This window comes from Chamaea fasciata, unplaced genomic scaffold (genome assembly GCF_029207755.1).
Source record: "Chamaea fasciata isolate MVZ Bird 193981 ecotype frontalis unplaced genomic scaffold, bChaFas1.0.hap1 SCAF_46, whole genome shotgun sequence".
NCBI lineage: Eukaryota > Metazoa > Chordata > Aves > Passeriformes > Sylviidae > Chamaea > Chamaea fasciata.
In genome coordinates this window covers 385,022-404,838 of record NW_027094131.1, presented here as the reverse complement: position 1 = coordinate 404,838, position 19,817 = coordinate 385,022, and the positions used below count along the sequence as shown (strand labels likewise).

At 58.6% G+C, this 19,817-nt stretch overlaps 2 protein-coding genes across 4 annotated transcripts; both read left to right on the top strand.

Annotated features, from left to right (window-relative positions):
- The first annotated feature begins 46 nt into the window (after positions 1-46).
- ILF3 (interleukin enhancer binding factor 3) lies at positions 47-19,613 on the top strand. Of its 3 annotated transcripts, none has more exons than XM_066207669.1 (20): positions 47-65; positions 2,448-2,543; positions 2,632-2,858; positions 3,381-3,561; positions 5,284-5,431; positions 6,774-6,865; positions 7,804-7,899; positions 10,262-10,373; positions 11,139-11,236; positions 12,220-12,331; positions 12,414-12,524; positions 12,935-13,134; positions 13,797-13,967; positions 14,149-14,286; positions 14,924-15,100; positions 15,687-15,840; positions 16,639-16,692; positions 17,535-17,891; positions 18,723-18,851; positions 19,296-19,613. In XM_066207669.1, the coding sequence occupies exons 2-20, from the start codon at positions 2,541-2,543 to the stop codon at positions 19,427-19,429; spliced, it is 2,694 nt and encodes an 897-aa protein (XP_066063766.1). In that variant the 5' UTR covers positions 47-65; positions 2,448-2,540; the 3' UTR covers positions 19,430-19,613. The 3 variants fall into 3 exon arrangements, with proteins under 3 accessions (XP_066063766.1, XP_066063767.1, XP_066063765.1); XM_066207670.1 differs by having other exon boundaries at positions 15,684-15,840; positions 18,723-18,842; XM_066207668.1 differs by having other exon boundaries at positions 15,684-15,840.
- LOC136304063 (proline-rich protein 36) lies at positions 8,801-10,243 on the top strand (the record flags this gene model as incomplete). The annotated part of the gene is made up of 1 exon (XM_066207739.1): positions 8,801-10,243. A coding segment is annotated over one exon (1,443 nt), but the record flags the coding sequence as incomplete, so codon positions are not given.
- Positions 19,614-19,817: the final 204 nt, after the last annotated feature.

Sequence of the window (19,817 nt, the reverse complement as noted above, 5' to 3'; positions counted from 1 at the left end):
CCCGGCCCCCCCGTGTGTCCCCTCCCCTCCCGCCCTGCCCATTGTGTGCAGACAAAATGGCGGCGGTGAGTGAGGGGAGGGTTGCGGGGGGGGGGGGCGGCCGGGTTCCCTCAGGGACCCCCGTGAGCAGCGCCCCGAGGGCCGGCCATGGGGATCAAACCGCCGCCCGGGGACCGCGGGTGGCTCACGGGGTTCTTCCCCCCGGCTCCCCTCAGGTCTGGCCGGCGCCGCTTTTGTTCGGCGCCGCGTTTGCAAATGGCGGCAGCGCCCGGCGGCCCCCGCGCCCCCTCCTCACCCCCGGGCCCCCTCCCCAGCCCCGGGCCCCCTCCCCAGCCCCGGGCCCGCCGCCCCCTCCTCGCTCTCCCCCCGCGGCCCTGCGCTCCGGTGGGGCGGCGATGGGGGCTCCGGGGCTCCTTTCCCCATCCCCACAGCCGCCCCTGGGTGGGATGTTGGGGGCAGCATCATGGAGGATTTGGGGTTATCCCCCTCGGAGATCCTCTTCCCTGCCCATCCCGTTTCATCCCAGGCTGGGAATTGCCGTGGCATCATCATCCCCTTTGCGGGCGGATTTTAACCCCGCTCAGGACCAGGATGCCGCTCTCCTCCTCGTCCTTTCCCGGCCTCTCTCGCTGCTCCAGCCCCGTTATCCGTGGCCGCTGCTTTCCTGGAGGGTTTAGAGGAGCAGAAATCCTTTGGCTCCGCAGGGCCTGAGGGCTTTGTGCCCCTCACTCCGGATTGCCGCTGGAATCTGCGCTCCCTGCATCGCTCCCTGTGAGCGCCGTGGTTTTCTGGCTCCTCATCCAGCCCGGGCAGGTGGCAGGACACCGATAAAAGCCGGCAGTTCTTATCAAAACGCGGCCTTGAACCCAAGCCCGGCTTTGGCCGTGTCACGCTTCCCCACGTTCAGGACAGGAATTCCCACCTTTTCGCTCCCCTGGTTGTTTTTCCCTCCCGTCCTGCCAAAAAAACGCCTTTGGGAGAGTCGCTCCTTCCCCTGGGAGGCTCCAGCCGAGCGCGGGAAGTTTGGTGAATTCCTGCCGGGCGTGGGGGCGAGGCCAAAACCAGGTGGAATTCCCGAGTTTGTCAGGACCGGGCTCCTGCTTTAGCTGAATCTGACTCTTCTCCTCAGGAGACACAAATCTGGTGGTGCTGCAGCAGCAGCTCGCACATTCCTCCCTCCAAAAATCCCAGAAGAGGGATCCTGGGAGACTCTCTGGCTGTTGTGATTTTGGCTGGGTGGGATCTCAAGCCTTTCCTTATCCAGCCTGGAGGAAATGGAGGGAATCTGAAGGAAAATAAGGGGTCCCTCAGGGCCCAGCCTGGAGCAGGAGGCTCCTCGGGAGTGATTGTCCCTGCTCAGGCGGCGCTGGATGGGGTTTAATTACAGTTAGATCCCGATTTATGACACTGTTAAGTCGTGTTGTGAGTGAACTGGCAGGATTGGGATCAGAGGGGTTTCCTTGGCTGGAGCTGTGTGTCCCTGCTCGAGGGGATGAGTTCTCCTGGGTTTTATCCTAAAAACGTGAGCTCCAGCTCTGGGTGAGCTGAACTGGGGAGATTCCAGTGGGAAAAGGTGAAAACGAGCTGGGATCTGGTCTGGTGGCCTGGGAATTGTGTGGAAAGGGGAAACACTGCCCCAGCTGGGGGCAGCTCCCACAAAAAGGCAGGAATTTGGACTCACTTGGGTGAATCTGTTGAATTCCAGGACTTCTTGAGCACTGGATTTGCTGGGTTTATCCTGTTTCTTCCTGGATAACTCAGGGAAGAGACTCTGTGCACCCTCTGGACTCGTGTTGGTCCTAATGAAAAGCCAGCGGGGTGACTTTGGGGCTGGGCAATGGATTTGGGGTGAAACCAGGGATGGGGCAGAGGGATCTGTGCTGGGAGATTCCCATTGGGATCCCAGAGGAATCTGTGGGATCGTGGATTTGGGGTGAAACCAGGGATGGGGCAGAGGGATCTGTGCTGGGAGATTCCCATCGGGATCTCAGAGGGATCTGTGAGGTCATGGATTTGGGGTGAAACCAGGGATGGGGCAGATGGATCTGTGCTGGGAGATTCCCATCGGGATCCCAGAGGGATCTGTGGGATCATGGATATGGCAGAGGGCTCTGCTGGGAGCTGCCTGGGAGCAGAGGGAAGAGGAGCCCACCTGGCTCTTCCCTTGATCCATTAATTAATTAATTGTCCCAGAGTGGCTGCTCCCGAGCTCCAGGGGGTTCTGTCTGCCTTGGGGACGGAGCAGGAGCTTCGGGAAAGTCCCGTTTGGTGGGAAAACCTCTCGGGAGTCCCTGGGAATGAGGACTGGACGCTCTGTGTCCCTCCGCCGTCAGCGTCCAGGGATATCTCCAGCCCTCGGGAGCACCGAGCTGGGCTTTTCCTGACGAGCTGGCGCGTGTCTAATTGCTACTCGTGCCCCAGGCTCACCCTCCCTCCGTCCCTTTCAGAGCCCGCAGCGCCGCGGCGCCGCCGCGCTCCGCTCGCCGGAACAGCCCAGATAAACCCCTGGGAGCTGTTCAGGGAGGACGCGGCCGACAAAGATGGTGAGTGACTGGGCTGGGTTCCTGGCCGCGTGCGGGGGCCACGGCGGTCCCCGGGAGCTCCCTGACCGTTCCCTCCCCGGCCCGGCAGCGCCCGATGCGGATCTTTGTGAACGACGACCGGCACGTGATGGCCAAGCACTCGGCCGTGTACCCCACGCAGGAGGAGCTGGAGGCCGTGCAGAACATGGTTTCCCACACGGAGCGGGCGCTCAAGGCCGTCTCGGACTGGATCGACGAGCAGGAGAAGGTCGGCGGGGAGCAGCCCGAGGCCGAGTCCATGGAGACGGCGGCCGACGAGGAGGGCAAGGAAGGAGGGTGAGGAGTGGCCCGGGGGGTTTCAGGGTGGCTGTGTCCCCAGCTGGCTCTTCTCTTTGTGTTGGGTGTTGTGTTCTGGACCTTTAGGACTGGTTCTGCACCTTTCAGGTGGGTTCTCTAGCTTTAAGACCAGTTCTATACTTTTAAGACTGGTTCTGGACTTTAAAGACCAGTTCTATATCTTTAAGATGGGTTCTGTACCTTTTAGACCAGTTCTGTACCTTGAAGACTGGTTTTTTACCTTTAGGACCAGTTTTACACCTTTAAGAACCAATTTTATATTTTTAAGACTAGTTCTGGACCTTTAAGACCAGCAAAGCTGCTGCTGGGACCAGCGCTGTCCTGCTTTAGATCCCTGAAATTTGCTCAGATCCCAAAAAACTCCCCCGCTGGTGGTGGAAAAGTTCTCTTCCCTGGCTGGAGACTTGGGGGGGATTAACCGGGGCAGGGCTCAGTTGATTTCTCCAGGTCGATCCTCAGGGATCCAGCAAGGAATTCCATCCCTGCCCCGTGTTTTCCCAGGGATCAGAAGGCCACGGAGCAGCTGACCAGGACCCTGAGGGGGGTGATGCGTGTGGGCCTGGTGGCCAAAGGCCTCCTGCTGAAGGGGGACCTGGACCTGGAGCTGGTGCTGCTGTGCAAAGACAAACCCACGGCCAAGCTCCTGGAGAAGGTGGCCGAGAACCTGGGCGTGCAGCTGGCGGTGAGCTGGGGAAATTCCCTTTGGGATGGTGCTGCCTTGGGAAAGCCCTGGCCGGAGGCACGGGCTGTAATTCTTTGGGGATGTTAAACGAGCTTCTCCTCGTTAATCGTGGGATGCTTTGGGTTGGAAGGGGCCTTGGGGCTCTTCCTGCTCGTGGACACCTTCCACAGGTGCTCCAAGCCCTGTCCGGCCTGGCCTTGGGCACGTGCAGGGATCCAGGGGCAGCCACAGAAAATCTGGGAATTCCCTCCCTGCCCTCGCAGGGACAAATCCCTTCCCAAACCCATCTAGATCCCGCCTTTTCCAGGGGGTGATCCCATTCCCTCTTGTCCTGTCCCTCCATCCTGTGTCTCAGGTCCCTCTCCAGCTCTCCTGGAGCCTCTTGGTGCACTGGAAGGGGCTCCAAGGTCTCCCCAGAGCCTTCCCTGCTCCAGGAGAACATTCCCAGCCTGGCTCCGGAGCCTTCCCTGCTCCAGGAGAACATTCCCAGCCTGGCTCTGGAGCCTTCCCTGCTCCAGGAGAACATTCCCAGCTCTCCCAGCCTGGCTCTGGAGCCTTCCCTGCTCCAGGAGAACATTCCCAGCTCTCCCAGCCTGGCTCTGGAGCCTTCCCTGCTCCAGGAGAACATTCCCAGCCTGGCTCCGGAGCCTTCCCTGCTCCAGGAGAACATTCCCAACCTGGCTCTGGAGCCTTCCCTGCTCCAGGAGAACATTCCCAGCTCTCCCAGCCTGGCTCTGGAGCCTTCCCTGCTCCAGGAGAACATTCCCAGCTCTCCCAGCCTGGCTCTGGAGCCTTCCCTGCTCCAGGAGAACATTCCCAGCCTGGCTCCAGAGCCTTCCCTGCTCCAGGAGAACATTCCCAGCCTGGCTCCGGAGCCTTCCCTGCTCCAGGAGAACATTCCCAGCTCTCCCAGCCTGGCTCCGGAGCCTTCCCTGCTCCAGGAGAACATTCCCAGCCTGGCTCCGGAGCCTTCCCTGCTCCAGGAGAAGGGACGTGGGTTTATACTCTTTGGGTATATTTTTAATATATTTAACCATATATTATAATTGGTTATATTTGTAATGTATTTATATTATAAATATATTTATGGTTAAACAATCTTGCAATTAACACCTGTGTCATTTACCGTGTGATCTAAAGACAGAAGCCATCCTTTGTTTCCAGGGCCTACATAGTTTTGGTTCCCTTTCCCGGACCCATCCCGGCCCAACCTTTCTTTCCACCTCCCCTGAATCTGTCCTGCACAATTCCCGGGAATTTTGGCAGCGTTTGAACCCTTTGCCAACACTATTCCAAGGGATTTTGGACACATTTTAACCCTTTGCTGTCGCTATTCCAAGTGATTCTGGACACATTTTAACCCTTTGCCAACACTATTCCAAGGGATTTTGGACACATTTTAACCCTTTGCTGTCGCTATTCCAAGTGATTCTGGACACATTTTAACCCTTTGCTGTCACTATTCCAAGTGATTCTGGACACATTTTAACCCTTTGCTGTCGCTATTCCAAGTGATTCTGGACACATTTTAACCCTTTGCTGTCACTATTCCAAGTGATTTCTAGACACATTTTAACCCTTTGCTGTCGCTATTCCAAGTGATTCTGGACACATTTTAACCCTTTGCTGTCACTATTCCAACTCTCGGGCCCCCCTTGCAATTCCCCTGATTTTTAGACTCGTTTTAACCCTTTGCTGTCCCTGTTCCAACCCCCGGCTCAGGCCATCACCGAGGACAAGTACGAGATCATCCAGTCGGTGGGAGACGCCGCCATCGTCATCAAGAACACCAAGGAGCCCCCCCTGAGCCTGACCATCCACCTGACGTCGCCGGTGGTCAGGGAGGAGCTGGAGAAGCAGCTGGCCGGAGGTACGGCCGGCCGGCGCCCGGCGTCCCGCGCCTAAAACCGCCCGGGGGGAAACGTGCTCTTCAGCTTTGGCCCTGGCGGCTCTTCCTGGCCAAATCCAAACCAAAAATTCCTTGGTGGTGACACGTCCCGGTTGTGGTTGATCCGGGCCGAGCTCGCGGAGCTGAGGAGCACCTTTCTCGCCGGGTTTTGCTCTATTTTTATTTATTTATTTTATTTTTTCGAGTATTGTTATTTTATCCTTTCTTTCGGTTCCACTTGGGGCCTTCAGTTCACCAATTCATCATCTCCGTTGTATTACTTCGTGGTTTGTTCCCTCCCCCCGGCCGTGTCAGTGCAGTGACATGAAAAACAGAACAACCAGATTTGTTTAAGAAACCCGAAAAAAAAAAAAAAGCCAAAAGCCGTTTGAAGGCTTCTTGTCCGAGGAGTTGCATGTCCATGGACCGGGATGTTCCGGGATGTTCCCCCGGTGTGTGTTGCAGCAGAACACCGGGTGCTCGGGGCTCCTCCCGTGGGCTCTTGCAGCACCTCAGCTTCAGAACTCCGGAAAGCGATGCAGAGTTTTGGATAAAGTTAGCTTCTCCAAATTCCCTTTGGAATCACAGCTCCAGCGCCTGCTGGTTGTCCGCTCCAATTCCGACGGGCTCCGTAGGGCCGGCGGTTCCCCCGCTCCGCACTAGCCTTATCTAAAACCCTGATCTCCAGCAGTTTTTTGGGGCGATTTCAGGCCTTTCCTCTAGTTTTGCTGCAGCACAAACCGGGGACTTCTTTGTGCTCTTGACTGTTGAATCTCTGGTGTTGATCTCTGACCTCGTCTCCGAGCCTTCTAGTTTGTCGATTTTAGGGACGCTGGACCTTTGACCAACAGGACGTTCTCTGTCGCGGGCCGGGGCCGGGGCAGCCATCCTTCCGGGCGGAGGGTTCCCTGGATCCTCGCCGAGCCTCGCCCCTCTTCCCTCCTCCCCGCCACCCCCTGTGCTCCAGCTGCCGAGCCGGGGGTTCTCCCCCCACTCAAATTTCCCCCTCACCGGCCTCGCCGCCTCCTCTTCATCCATCCAGGATTTATCGATTTCTGTGCCCTCCACCGAGCCTCGTGCCCGGTCTCCTCCTCTTCCTCCTCCTCCTCCTCCTCCTCCCAGCCCACCCGACCCTGGGAATTGAACTTCCCCTGCGTCCAGGCGAGGCCGCGCGGCGGCGCCGCAGCCCCTTCCCCTCCCAGCATCCCAGCAGGATTTTTTTGGGAGCCTCAGCTGCCCGTTAGGATGCTGCCTCATCCCCCTCGGCCCGACAGAAGCCCCTTGGTCAAACCGTGCCTTGTCTTCTTATTCCATCCACGACTAGAAACGCTCTCAGTCACCGACTCCCCGGACGTTCTGGACAGGCAGAAATGCCTTGCTGCCTTGGCGTCTCTGCGCCACGCCAAGTGGTTCCAGGTTTGCATTTTGTTCTTATATTTATCTTTAAGTAGAAGCGTTGGTAAACTCTTTTTTAAGGGGCTGAGTGTTTTTTTTGTTTTTTGGAGTTGGAGTTTGAAGCGGCCGCCGGCCGCTCCGAGGTGCCGGACTGTGGGCGCTGCAGTGACTTAGGAGCCGCAGGGAGCAGCTGCGGAGCTGCCACTTGGTGTGAGGAGTGACGTCCCCTTGGCCAAGACCTCGGCTAAAACCTCGGCCAACCCTTTAGCTAAGACCTTGGCCAACCCCTTAGTTGAGACCTCGGCCAACCCCTTAGCCAAGACCTTGGTCAACCCCTTGGCCAACCCCTTAGCTGAGACCTTGGCCAACCTGTTGGCCAACCTCTTGGCTAAGACCTTGGCCAACCCCTTGGCCAACCCCTTGGCTAAGACCTTGGCCAACCCCTTGGCCAACCCCTTGGCTAAGACCTTGGCCAACCCCTTGGCCAACCCCTTGGTTAAGCCTTTAGCTAACACCTTGGCCAACCCCTTAGCTGAGACCTTGGCCAACCTCTTGGCTAAGACCTTGGCCAACTCCTTGGCCAACTCGGCTGAGGCCTTGGCCAAGCCCTTGGTAAGACCTTGGCCAACCCCTTGGCTAAGCCTTTGGCCAACCCTTGGCCAAGCCCATGGCTAAGACCTTGGCCAACCCTTGGTTAAGACCTTGGCCAAGCCCTTGGCTAAGACTTTGGCTAAGCCTTTGGCCAACCCTTGGCCAGCCCCTTAGCTGAGACCTTGGCCAACCCTTGGCCAAGCCTTTGTCCAGCCCTCGGCCAAGCCTTTGGCCAGCCCTCGGCCAAGGCCCGGCTGTGGCGGCTCCGGGGCTCCGGCTCTCCCCTGGGCCCGGCAGCACCCGGAGGGAGCGTCGGCGGCGCGGGCGGGCGCTGGGTGAACCCCTGTGTGCTTTGGTTCCTCCCTCAGGCCAGGGCCAACGGGCTGAAGTCGTGCGTCATCGTCATCCGCGTGCTGCGGGACCTGTGCACTCGCGTCCCCACCTGGGCCCCGCTCCGAGGATGGGTAATGCCCCAATTCCCCCTTTTCCCTTTCCTGGGGGTCGGCCGAGGTTCCCCTTGCCCAGGTGAACCACCCTTCTGTGCCTGGGCGGCTCCTCTGCCCTGGAGACGCAAATCAAATGTCTGTGGGGCAAATGGGCTTGTCAGTTGTCTGCTGACCTTGCCCTACCAATTATAAACTGGCATTGTTATCAAATTGGCGATGAATTTTCAGCTCACCTGGATGCTGAATTGCTTTTTCCGTTATCAGCTCACCAGCATGCTGAATTGCTTTATCCATTATCAGCTCACAAGGATACCGAATTGCTTTATAAATTATCAACTCACCAGGGTACCAAATTGCTTTATCAATTATCAGCTCACCAGGATACCGAATTGCTTTATCAATTATTAGTTCAGGTTATTACTGAATTGGTTTATCAATTATCAGCTCAGGCTGTTACTGAATTGCTTTATCAATTATCAGCTCAGGTCGTTACTGAATTGGTCTATCAGTTATCAACTCACTGTCGAGTTGTTTTATGAGTTATTCAATCATATTCTTATCAAAATATTTCATCAGCTACTAAATCACGTTATTGTCAGTGTTATCGGCTATCGAGTCTATCAAGCTGTCAAATTGTTTCATTGGTTGTCAAACCACATCACTGTCATTAGAAAATTGTTTTATAAATTATCAAACCATGTTATCAGACATTAAGTATCGAATTTTGTTATTTTAAAGTATTTTTATTAATTTTCGAGTCTTCTTGTTAAATAGTTTTATCAGTTATCACCTTATCAGTTACCAAACCATGCTGTCCTCAAATACCATCATCAGGTTTTCTGTATCAATTAACAAACGGTTTTATCAGTCACCAAACAACTTTATCTTACCTGATCACATCATCAGCTGGTTTTATTAATTACCAGATCACGTTGTTATCAAATGTTTTATCCATTCACCACTTCCACAGCCTGGCCGCTCTCCTCCTGTGGGAACCTGGAGCTGCTCCCAGACGGGTCCCTGCCCTGGAATCTTTTCCAGGATCCTTTCCAGGATCCCTTTTCCCAGATTGTTCCCTGGGCTCCCTTTCCAGGATCCCTTTTCCCGGATTGTTCCCTGGGCTCCCTTTACAGGATCCCTTTTCCTGGATTGTTCCCTGGGCTCCCTTTCCAGGATCCCTTTTCCTGGATTGTTCCCTGGGCTCCCTTTCCAGGATCCCTTTTCCTGGATTGTTCCCTGGGCTCCCTTTCCAGGATCCCTTTTCCCCGATTGTTCCCTGGGCTCCTTTTCCAGGATCCTTTCCAGGATCCCTTTCCAGAGGGTCCCTTTGCCAGCATCTCTTTTTTGGGGCCCTTCTCCCAGACCCCTGGCCCAGGGTCCCTTTTGGGGATCGCTCTCCCAGTCCCCCTTTCCACGGGTCCATTTCCTGGAATCCCTTTTCCAGGGTCCATTTCCTGGGATCCCATTTCCAGGGTCCCCCTCTGGGATCCTTTTCCCAGGGTCCCTTTCAGGGATCCCTCTCCCCGTCCCCCTTTCCAAGGGTCCATTTTGTGGCATCCCTCTCTGGGCTCCCTTTTCCAGGGTCCCTCTCCCAGGCTCCTCTTTCCCAGGGTCCATTTCCTGGGATCCCTTTTCCAGGGTCCCTCCCTGGGTCCCTCCCGGGCTCTGTCCCCTCCTGGGCTCTGTCCCCTCCTGGGGCTCTGTCCCCTCCCGGGCTCTGTCCCCTCCTGGGGCTCTGTCCCCTCCCGGGCTCTGTCCCCTCCCGGGCTCTGTCCCCTCCCGGGGCTGTGTCCCCTCCCAGGCTCTGTCCCCTCCTGGGCTCTGTCCCCTCCAGGGCTCTGTCCCCTCCTGGGGCTCTGTCCCCTCCTGGGGCTCTGTCCCCTCCCGGGCTGTGTCCCCTCCCGGGCTCTGTCCCCTCCCGGGCTGTGTCCCCTCCCCGGCTCTGTCCCGTCTCAGGCTCTGTCCCCTCCCGGGCTCTGTCCCCTCCCGGGCTCTGTCCCCTCCTGGGGCTCTGTCCCCTCTCAGGCTCTGTCCCCTCCCAGGCTCTGTCCCCTCCCGGGCTCTGTCCCCTCCCGGGGCTGTGTCCCCTCCCGGGCTCTGTCCCCTCCCGGGGCTGTGTCCCCTCCCGGGCTCTGTCCCCTCCCGGGGCTGTGTCCCCTCCCGGGCTGTGTCCCCTCCCCGGCTCTGTCCCCTCCCGGGCTCTGTCCCCTCCCAGGCTCTGTCCCCTCCCGGGCTCTGTCCCCTCCCGGGCTCTGTCCCCTCCTGGGGCTCTGTCCCCTCTCAGGCTCTGTCCCCTCCCGGGCTGTGTCCCCTCCCGGGCTCTGTCCCTTCCCGGGCTCTGTCCCCTGTCCCTGCCCTGACCTCCCTTGTTCCCTTGCAGCCTCTGGAGCTGCTGTGTGAGAAATCCATCGGGACGGCGAACCGGCCCATGGGCGCGGGCGAGGCGCTGCGCCGCGTGCTGGAGTGCCTGGCCTCGGGCATCGTCATGCCAGGTGAGCTCTGCCAGGTGACACCTGGGCAGGTGAGATCAGCCAGGTGAGATCTGGGCAGGTGAGATCTGGGCAGATAGGATCTGGCCTGGTTAGCTTAGCCAGGTGAGGTCGGCCAGGTGACATCTGGGCAGGTGAGATCCACTGGGTGAGCTCCATCAGGGTCAGTTCTGGCTGGGCGAGCTCCGGCCAGGTGAGCTCTGGCCAGGTGAGCTCCGGCCAGGTGAGCCGGGAGGAGCGCGGGGGGTGCCGGCGGTCGGGGGCCCCTCGATTCCCCTGGGCACGGGACATTCCCGGCCCTCCCATCCCCTGGAGCCACCTCAGCCCCACGGAGAGAGGTGCCCGTGGAATTTGGCTCCTGGGGAGCGAGATTCCCACAGAAACCCCACGGAAACCCCACAGAACCCCACAGAAACCCCACAAAGCCCCAGAGAACCCCAGAGAACCCCACGGAAACCCCACAGAAACCCCACGGAAACCCCACAAAGCCCCACGAAAACCCCACAGAAACCCCACGGAAACCCCACAGAAACCCCACAGAACCCCAGAGAAACCCCACAGAAACCCCACAGAAACCCCACAGAACCCCAGAGAAACCCCAGAGAAACCCGAGAGAACCCCACGGAAACCCCAGAGAACCCCACGGAAACCCCAGAGAACCCCACGGAAGTCCCGGCCATCCGTGCGCCCCTTCCCACGTGCCCCAGGGAATTGAGGGTAGAGCCCCGGGATAATTCTCTGCATATCTTCCTTGTTTCCTGCCTTCAGATGGTTCTGGTATTTATGACCCTTGTGAAAAAGAAGCCACTGATGCTATTGGGCATCTAGACAGACAACAAAGGGAAGATATCACACAGAGTGCTCAGGTATCGTGTGACCTCCACCCGGCCCTCCCCGCCCCCGGCCCCGGCCCGCCCTGCTCCCGGCTCCCCTGGCCCCGGAGGTTAGCCCCGTGGTCACTCAGCACCGTGGTCACTCAGTGCTGTGGGCACTCAGTGCTGTGGTCACTCAGCACCGTGGTCACTCAGTGCTGTGGGCACTTGGTGCTGTGGTCACTCAGCACCGTGGTCACTCAGCACCGTGGTCACTCAGTGCTGTGGGCACTCAGTGCTGTGGGCACTCAGTGCTGTGGTCACTCAGCACCATGGTCACTCAGCACCGTGGTCACTCAGTGCTGTGGGCACTCAGCACCGTGGTCACTCAGTGCTGTGGTCACTCGGTGCTGTGGTCACTCAGTGCTGTGGGCACTTGGTGCTGTGGTCACTCGGTGCTGTGGGCACTCGGTGCTGTGGTCACTCGGTGCTGTGGTCTCTCGGTGCTGTGGTCACTCAGTGCTGTGGTCACTCGGTGCTGTGGTCACTCAGTGCTGTGGTCACTTGGTGCAGTGGTCACTCAGTGCCATGGTCACTCAGCACTGTGGTCACTCAGCTCTGTGGTCACTCAGCGCCGTGGTCACTCAGCACTGTGGTCACTCAGCGCCGTGGTCCATCAGTGCCATGGTCACTCAGCACCGTGGTCACTCAGCTCTGTGGTCACTCAGCGCCGTGGTCACTCAGCTCTGTGGTCACTCAGCTCTGTGGTCACTCAGCGCCGTGGTCACTCAGCGCCGTGGTCACTCGGTGCCGCGGCCACTCCCCCACGCCACCTCAATGGGCCACCCAGAGCAAAGGTTCAGGTGTCGAGTAGCGAGTTTCTGTCCCCGCGCCCGTTTTGGGTGCGAACCCCCAGAAACGTGGATCCGCAGGGACGGTTCCGGGGGGGGCTCTGGGGGCCGGCGGCCGTGGGGGGCTCCGGCAGCCCCCCGGTGACCCCCGGCAGCCCCCCGGTGACCCCCGGTCCCGTCCCCCAGCACGCGCTCCGGCTCGCCGCCTTCGGCCAGCTCCACAAGGTGCTGGGCATGGACCCCCTGCCCTCCAAAATGCCCAAGAAACCAAAGAACGAGAACCCGGTCGATTACACTGGTACGTACGGGCCCTGCGTCCCCCCGGCGCGAGGAATCCCGGGAAAACGGGCGTTGAGGGAGTGTTGGTGTCGCTGCCGCAGTTCAGATCCCGCCCAGCACCACCTACGCCGTCACCCCCATGAAGCGGCCCATGGAGGAGGACGGGGAGGAGAAATCCCCCAGCAAGAAGAAGAAGAAGATTCAGAAAAAAGGTATTGAGCTAAGCAGAGGTAGGTGGGCCCGGGGGGAGAATGGGGGTCCGGCCACGGGGGGCTCGGCTGCACGACCGGGGGGACTCCGGTAACGGGGAGCAGGGAGTGGGCACGGCTGGAATGACTTAAATCGGGGAGATTTGGGCTGCGTGGAGCTGAAACCGAGGAGGAAGAGATCAGGACTGGTCTGGAGTGGGAAAAGAGCAATGGGAACTGGTCTGGAGTGGGAAAAGAGCAATGGGAAATGGAGTGGGATTAGCAAAGGCCCGTCAGGGCTGGCCTGAAGTGGAAAAAGCCCCGCTTTGAGCTGGCCTCAAGCTGGAAATCGCCGGTCTGGAATCAGTTCCGCTTCTTGGGAGGAGCCCCCGGGCAGGCGCAGAGTGTCGGTGTTGGTTTTTGCCCCCGTGCAGAGGAAAAGCTGGAGCCCCCGCAGGCCATGAACGCCCTGATGAAGCTGAACCAGCTCAAGCCGGGCCTGCAGTACAAACTGGTGTCCCAGACCGGCCCCGTGCACGCCCCCATCTTCACCATGTCCGTGGAGATCGACGGCAGCACCTTCGAGGCCTCGGGGCCCTCCAAGAAAACTGCGAAGCTGCACGTCGCTGTCAAGGTGGGGATACTGGGATAGTGGGGATGGTGGGGATAGTGGGGATAATGGGATAGTGGGGATAGTGGGGATATGGGGATAATGGGGGTAATGGGGATAGTGGGAGTAGTGGGGGTAGTGGGATAGTGGGGATAATGGGGCTAGTGGAAATAGTGGGATAATGGGATAGTGGGGGTAATGGGGATATGGGGATACTGGGATAGTGGGGATAATGGGAGTAATGCAGATAATGGGGATAGCGGGGATTGTGGGAATAGTGGGATAGTGGGGATAATGGGATAGTGGGATAGCGGGTGTAATGGGGATATGGGGATACTGGGATAGTGGGGATAAGGGGAGTAATGCAGATAATGGGGGTAATGGGGATAGTGGGGATAGTGGGATAGCGGGATAATGGGAATGGGAATAAGGGGAATGATGGGAATGGGGATGGGAATATCGGGGGTGCGACTGGGGATGGGGATGGGAGAGCTGCTGGAACCTCCAGGCCAGGGCGGGAGCGTCAGCAGGAGCTGCCAGGCCGGAGCGTGGCCTGCAGTCCCCGTGGGGTTTGGGAGCGCCGGGCCCTGCGCAGAGTCAACGGAGGGCTGCAGCAGCTCCCTGGAGCCTTGTCCCCAAAGCGGCAGGGCTTGAGCACGGCCCCTGAGCGCCCCGGTGCCCCGCAGGTGCTGCAGGACATGGGTTTGCCCACCGGCGCGGAAGGCAAGGACTCGGGCAAGGGCGACGAGTCCGCCGAGGAGACGGAGACCAAGCCCGTGGTGGTGCCTCCTCCGCCCGTGGTGGAAACGGTGTCCACGCCCGCAGCGGCCTCGCCCCCCGCCGATCAGACCCCTGAGGTGGGTGGGGACACGGCCAGGGGACACCTGGCACCCTGCCACCTGTGCTGGTGGTGGTTTGGGGTCGCTCCTGCCCAAAACAGGAGGGGAAAGTGGCTCCTTGGGGGTCCTGCCCGAGAAAGGTTGGGGTCTGCCGGAGCCGAGCCTTTTGGGGGCTCACCCGGCCTTTCCGGGCCTGCAGAACGTGAAGCAGCAGGGACCAATCCTGACCAAGCACGGCAAGAACCCGGTGATGGAGCTGAACGAGAAGAGGCGCGGGCTCAAGTACGAGCTGATCTCGGAGACGGGCGGGAGCCACGACAAGCGCTTTGTCATGGAGGTGAGGGGGGAAAAGAGCCTGCAAAGCCACCTCAGCCCCTTCCTAAGAGCCTGCAAAGCCACCTCGGCCCCTCCCCAGAGCCTGGAAAGCCACCTCAGCCCCTTCCTAAGAGCCTGCAAAGCCACCTCGGCCCCTCCCCAGAGCCTGGAAAGCCACCTCAGCCCCTTCCCAGAGCCTGCAAAGCCACCTCAGCCCCTTCCCAGAGCCTGGAAAGCCACCTCAGCCCCTTCCTAAGAGCCTGCAAAGCCACCTCAGCCCCTTCCCAGAGCCTGGAAAGCCACCTCAGCCCCTTCCTAAGAGCCTGCAAAGCCACCTCAGCCCCTTCCCAGAGCTTGGAAAGCCACCTCAGCCCCTTCCCAGAGCCTGCAAAGCCACCTCAGCCCCTTCCCAGAGCCTGGAAAGCCACCTCAGCCCCTTCCCAGAGCCTGCAAAGCCACCTCAGCCCCTTCCCAGAGCCTGGAAAGCCACGTCGTCCCCCTCCCAAGAGTTTAAATCCTCCAATCCGAGTGGTTTGGGTAGGGAGGACCCTTCTAAAGCTCACTAAGGGGCTGGGACACTCCCGCTCTGGGGTTCTCGGTGTCTCCAGTCCTCTCCTGCCCTCGGCCCAGCTCACTGTGTGGTCCCATCCCTCTCCCAGGTGGAGGTGGACGGGCAGAAGTTCCAAGGTGCTGGCTCCAACAAGAAGGTGGCCAAAGCCTATGCGGCCCTGGCCGCCCTGGAGAAGCTGTTCCCGGACGCTCCCGTGGCCATCGAGCAGAACAAGAAGAAAAGAGCCCCAGTTCCTGCCAGGGGTGGCCCCAAATTCCCGGTGAAAGTGAGTGAAATCCCCGAGCCCGCAGCTCTGGAGTGGGGAAAGACTGGTGGGAACCAGGCCATGATCAGAAAATACGGATCAGGACTGGTCTAAAACGGGAAAAGACTGATTGGAACTGGAGTGGGATGGGAAAAGAGCAATGGGAACTGGTCTGGAGTGGGAACAGACCAATGGGAACTGGTCTGGAGTGGGAAAAGAGCAATGGGAACTGGTCTGGAGTGGGAACAGACCTGGGGTCTGACTCTGGGGTGTAACTCACTGACCACTGGCTCTGGGCTATGACCATTCTCTGGGAATGGGAGCAGAGCAAACAGGCTGGAAGCACAAACCCCGTCGAGGTTCTGCAGCAAAACGAAAACCCCATAAAGGTTCTGCAGCAAAATAAAAAGCCCATAAAGGTTCTGCAGGAAAATAAAAACCCATCAAGTTTCTGCAGGAAAATCAAACCCCATCGAGGTTCTGCAGCCTCAGCATCTGGGGCTGCCCAGATTTGGGCCCGGGGGCAGCGCCGTCCCGGGGCTGTTCCGGGAGGGCTTTGGGGACCGCCCAGCTCCAAGTGACCCCCGTCTCCTTGTCCCCTCAGCAGCACAACCCCGGCTTTGGGATGGGAGGGGGCCCCATGCACAACGAGGCCCCCCCGCCCCCCAACATCAGGGGCCGCGGCCGGGGCGGGAACATCCGGGGCCGCGGCCGGGGCCGGGGCGGCTTCGGCGGCAACCACGGCGGCTACATGAACACAGGTGAGGGCCGGCCGCGCACCTGGGGAGGGCTCGGGGCCCCTGCCACCCCTGGGTGCTGGGCTGAACCCCCGGGGTCATAGCTGGGGCGCCTGGAGGCTCCAGAACCTTCCGTGGGGGAATGGCCCTGCATCGTGTCCATGGCTCCTGGACGTCCCAGAGCCCCCAAATCCCTGTGAGGGAACAAATCCCCCTCTGGAATCGTGTCCATGGCTCCTGGACGTCCCAGAGCCCCCAAATCCCTGTGAGGGAACAAATCCCCCTCTGGAATCGTGTCCATGGCTCCTGGACGTCCCAGAGCCCCCAAATCCCTGTGAGGGAACAAATCCCCCTCTGGAATCGTGTCCATGGCTCCTGGACGTCCCAGAGCCCCCAAATCCCTGTGAGGGAACAAATCCCCCTCTGGAATCGTGTCCATGGCTCCTGGACGTCCCAGAGCCCCCAAATCCCTGTGAGGGAACAAATCCCCCTCTGGAATCGTGTCCATGGCTCCTGGACGTCCCAGAGCCCCCAAATCCCTGTGAGGGAACAAATCCCCCTCTGGAATCGTGTCCATGGCTCCTGGACGTCCCAGAGCCCCCCAAATCCCTGTGAGGGAACAAATCCCCCTCTGAAATCGTGTCCATGGCTCCTGGACGTCCCAGAGCCCCCAAATCCCTGTGAGGGAACAAATCCCCCTCTGAAATCGTGTCCATAGCGCTTGGATGTTCCCAAAGCCCTCGGTTGTGGAATGACCCCCCCAAATCCAGGACATTCCACCCTCGGAATCTCCATCTATTCCAACATTTTCTTCCTCTCCAGGGGCCGGGTACGGGAGCTACGGCTACGGAGGGAATTCTGCCACTGCTGGTTACAGTAAGTGCCCTTTCCCCACCCTGAATCCCAACCTGGCAGGGACCAGAATCCCCAGGAAAAGGCTCAGAGGAGCAGAAGCCGGTTTTTATGGAGAGCAGCCCTTGGTTTTTCAGGAAACCGAAGCGTTTTTATCAGTTTCATCTTAGCTTACAAAGTCCAGGATTTTTCCTTAAAAAGTCCAAAATTTTTTCCTTACAAAGCCCAAGGTTTTTTCCTTACAAACTCCAAGGTTTTTTCCTTACAAAGCCCAAGGTTCTTTCCTTACAAAGTTCAGGATTTTTCCTTACAAAGTCCAAGGTTTTTTCCTTACAAAGCCCAAGGTTTTTTTCCTTACAAACTCCAAGGTTTTTCCCTCACAAAGTCCAGGATTTTTCCTTACAAAGCCCAAGGTTTTTTCCTTACAAAGCCCAAGGTTTTTTTCCTTACAAACTCCAAGGTTTTTCCCTCACAAAGTCCAGGATTTTTCCTTACAAAGCCCAAGGTTTTTTCCTTACAAAGCCCAAGGTTTTTTTCCTTACAAACTCCAAGGTTTTTCCCTCACAAAGTCCAGGATTTTTCCTTACAAAGCCCAAGGTTTTTTCCTTACAAAGCCCAAGGTTTTTTCCTTACAAAGTCCAGGATTTTTCCTTACCAAGTCCAAATTCCCTCGGATTCTCTGGCCCACTCGGATTTGCCTGTGCCGAAGGAAATCCTTTGTCACACGCTGGGAATTGTAGCTGTGCCCCCCAAACCATCCAATAAACCGCACTGCGAGCTCGGGATCGCTCTCAGCCCCACAGGCAGCTCCAGAGGAGCCGACCCCCGCAGGAACGACCCCTGACCCTCCTCTCTCTGCCCCCCAGGCCAATTCTACAGCAACGGCGGCCACTCCAACTCCGGCGGCGGCGGCGGCGGCGGCTCCTCGGCGTACGGCGGCGGCTCCTATTACCAGGGCGGCGACGGCGGTTACACGGCGCCCGCTCCTCCCAAGCACGGCGGCGGCAAGAAGCAGCAGCACGGCGGCGGCCAGAAATCCTCCTACGGCTCGGGCTACTCCTCGCACCAGGGCCAGCAGCCCTACGGGCAGGGCCAGTACGGCGGCTACGGGCCCGGGCAGGGCAAGCAGAAGGGTTACGGCCACGGCCAGGGCGGTTACTCCTACTCCAACTCGTACAACTCGCCCGGAGGAGGCTCGGAGTACAACTACGAGAGTAAATACAGTGAGTGCTGCAGTGCGGGCGGGGGGAGCCCTGGGCGGGGAGGTGGCAGGGAAAGGCTTGAGGGTGGCTTTGGGCGGCTTTGGGGCGTTTTTGGGGAGTTCAGGGGTGGGTTGGAGCATTTTTGGATCGTTTTTGGGGAAATGGGAGGGTCGGAGGTAAAGGGTTGAGGGTGGGTTTGATCATTTTTGGATCCTTTGGTCATTTTTGGATCCTTTGGTCATTTTTGGATCTTTTGATCATTTTTTGATCCTTTGATCATTTTTGGATCCTTTGGTCATTTTTGGATCCTTTGGTCATTTTTGGATCTTTTGATCATTTTTTGATCCTTCGGTCATTTTTGGATCCTTTGGTCATTTTTGGGTCATTTTTGGATCGTTTTTGGAGTATTGATCCTTTTTTCGGGTCAAAGTTGTTGGAGGGTTGTCCCCATCTCTGGAGCAGCCGGAGGGGACCCTGGTGCCCCCCTGTCCTGAGGGAGCTCCAGGGGCTTCGTCACTCCTCCTGGGCTGGAGCTGGGAGTTTGGGGAGGTTTGGGCTAAAAGGGATTTGGGGCCGGGATGAGTCAGTGGCAGGGACAGAGGGGACAGAGGGGGCAGAGAGGGGCGGGTGCCCAGCCCTGGGCACATTCCTGGAGGATAATCCAGACTAATTATACTAATAATTCTATTAATAATTAGCTCAGAGTGCCCCTGGCAGGGCGGGGTCAGATAAAGATCCCTCTGCGCCCAAACCCTCGTGCAGTCCCGGGCTCTGGGGGGCTTGGCCCAGGTAAAACCCCGAGGGTTCTGGGGGCCCGTCCCCCCGCCCTGACCCCCGTGTCCCCGTCCCCAGGTTACAGTGGCAACAGCGGCCGTGGTGGCGGCGGCAACAACTACTCGGGGGGCGGCTCCTACAACTCGGGGTCCCACGGGGGCTACGGGGGCTCCGGGGGCGGGGGCTCCTCGTACCAAGGTAAGGCAGGTCAGTATGGACGCACGGCTGGGCTCTGGGGGCTGCTGCAGCTCCACGGCCGCCCTAATTGCTCCTCCTTCTCCTCCTCCTTCTCCTCCTCCTTCTCCTCCTTCTTCTCCTTTTTGTTTCTCCTCCTCCTCCTCCCTCCTCCTCCTCCTCCTTCCTCCTCCTTCTCCTTCCTCCTCTCCTCCTCCTCTCCTTTTTCTTCCTTCCCCCTCTCCTTCTCCTCCTCTCCTCCTTCTCCTCCCTCCTTCTCCTCCTCCTCCTCCTTCCTCCTCCTTCTCCTTCCTCCTCTCCTCCTCCTCTCCTTTCTCTTCCTTCCCCCTCTCCTTCTCCTCCTCTCCTCCTTCTCCTCCCTCCTTCTCCTCCTTCTCCTTCTTTCTCCTCATTCCTCCTCCTCCTCCTGTCCTCCTCCTCCTCCTCCCGTGCTGCTGCTCCGGTTGCCGTCCGCAGGCGGATACTCCTCGCAGTCCAACTACAACTCCCCGGGTTCCCAGAACTACAGCGGCCCCCCCAGCTCCTACCAGGCGTCCCAGGGCGGCTACGGCGGCCGGAACGAGCACAGCATGAGTTACCAGTACAGATAAACGCCCGTGTCCCGCCGCCTTCCCCCGGGACCCTCGGGATTTTATTCCCTTTTTTCCCCTTTGTCCCCTGCCCTTTTGTCCCCCCGTTGCTCTGTGTGACCCCCCCCCTCCCCAGGGCCTCTATTTAATGGGTCGTAGTTGCCACGACGACTTGGTCTAAATAGGATTATTATTATTATTTTTTTGTTGGGGTTTTGTTTTGTTGGTTTCTTTCGTTTCTTTTTTTTGTTTGTTTTTTTGGGGGTGTTTTTTTGGGGTTTGTTTTTTTTTTTTTGGGGAAGTCGATCCAATTCCGGAGCCTTTCCTCCCAGGCCCCGGTTGGGGGACGGGCCCTCGTTGTTCTGCTTTTGTGAAGTGCGTTAAAAAGGAGCTTTTTTCGGTATTTTCT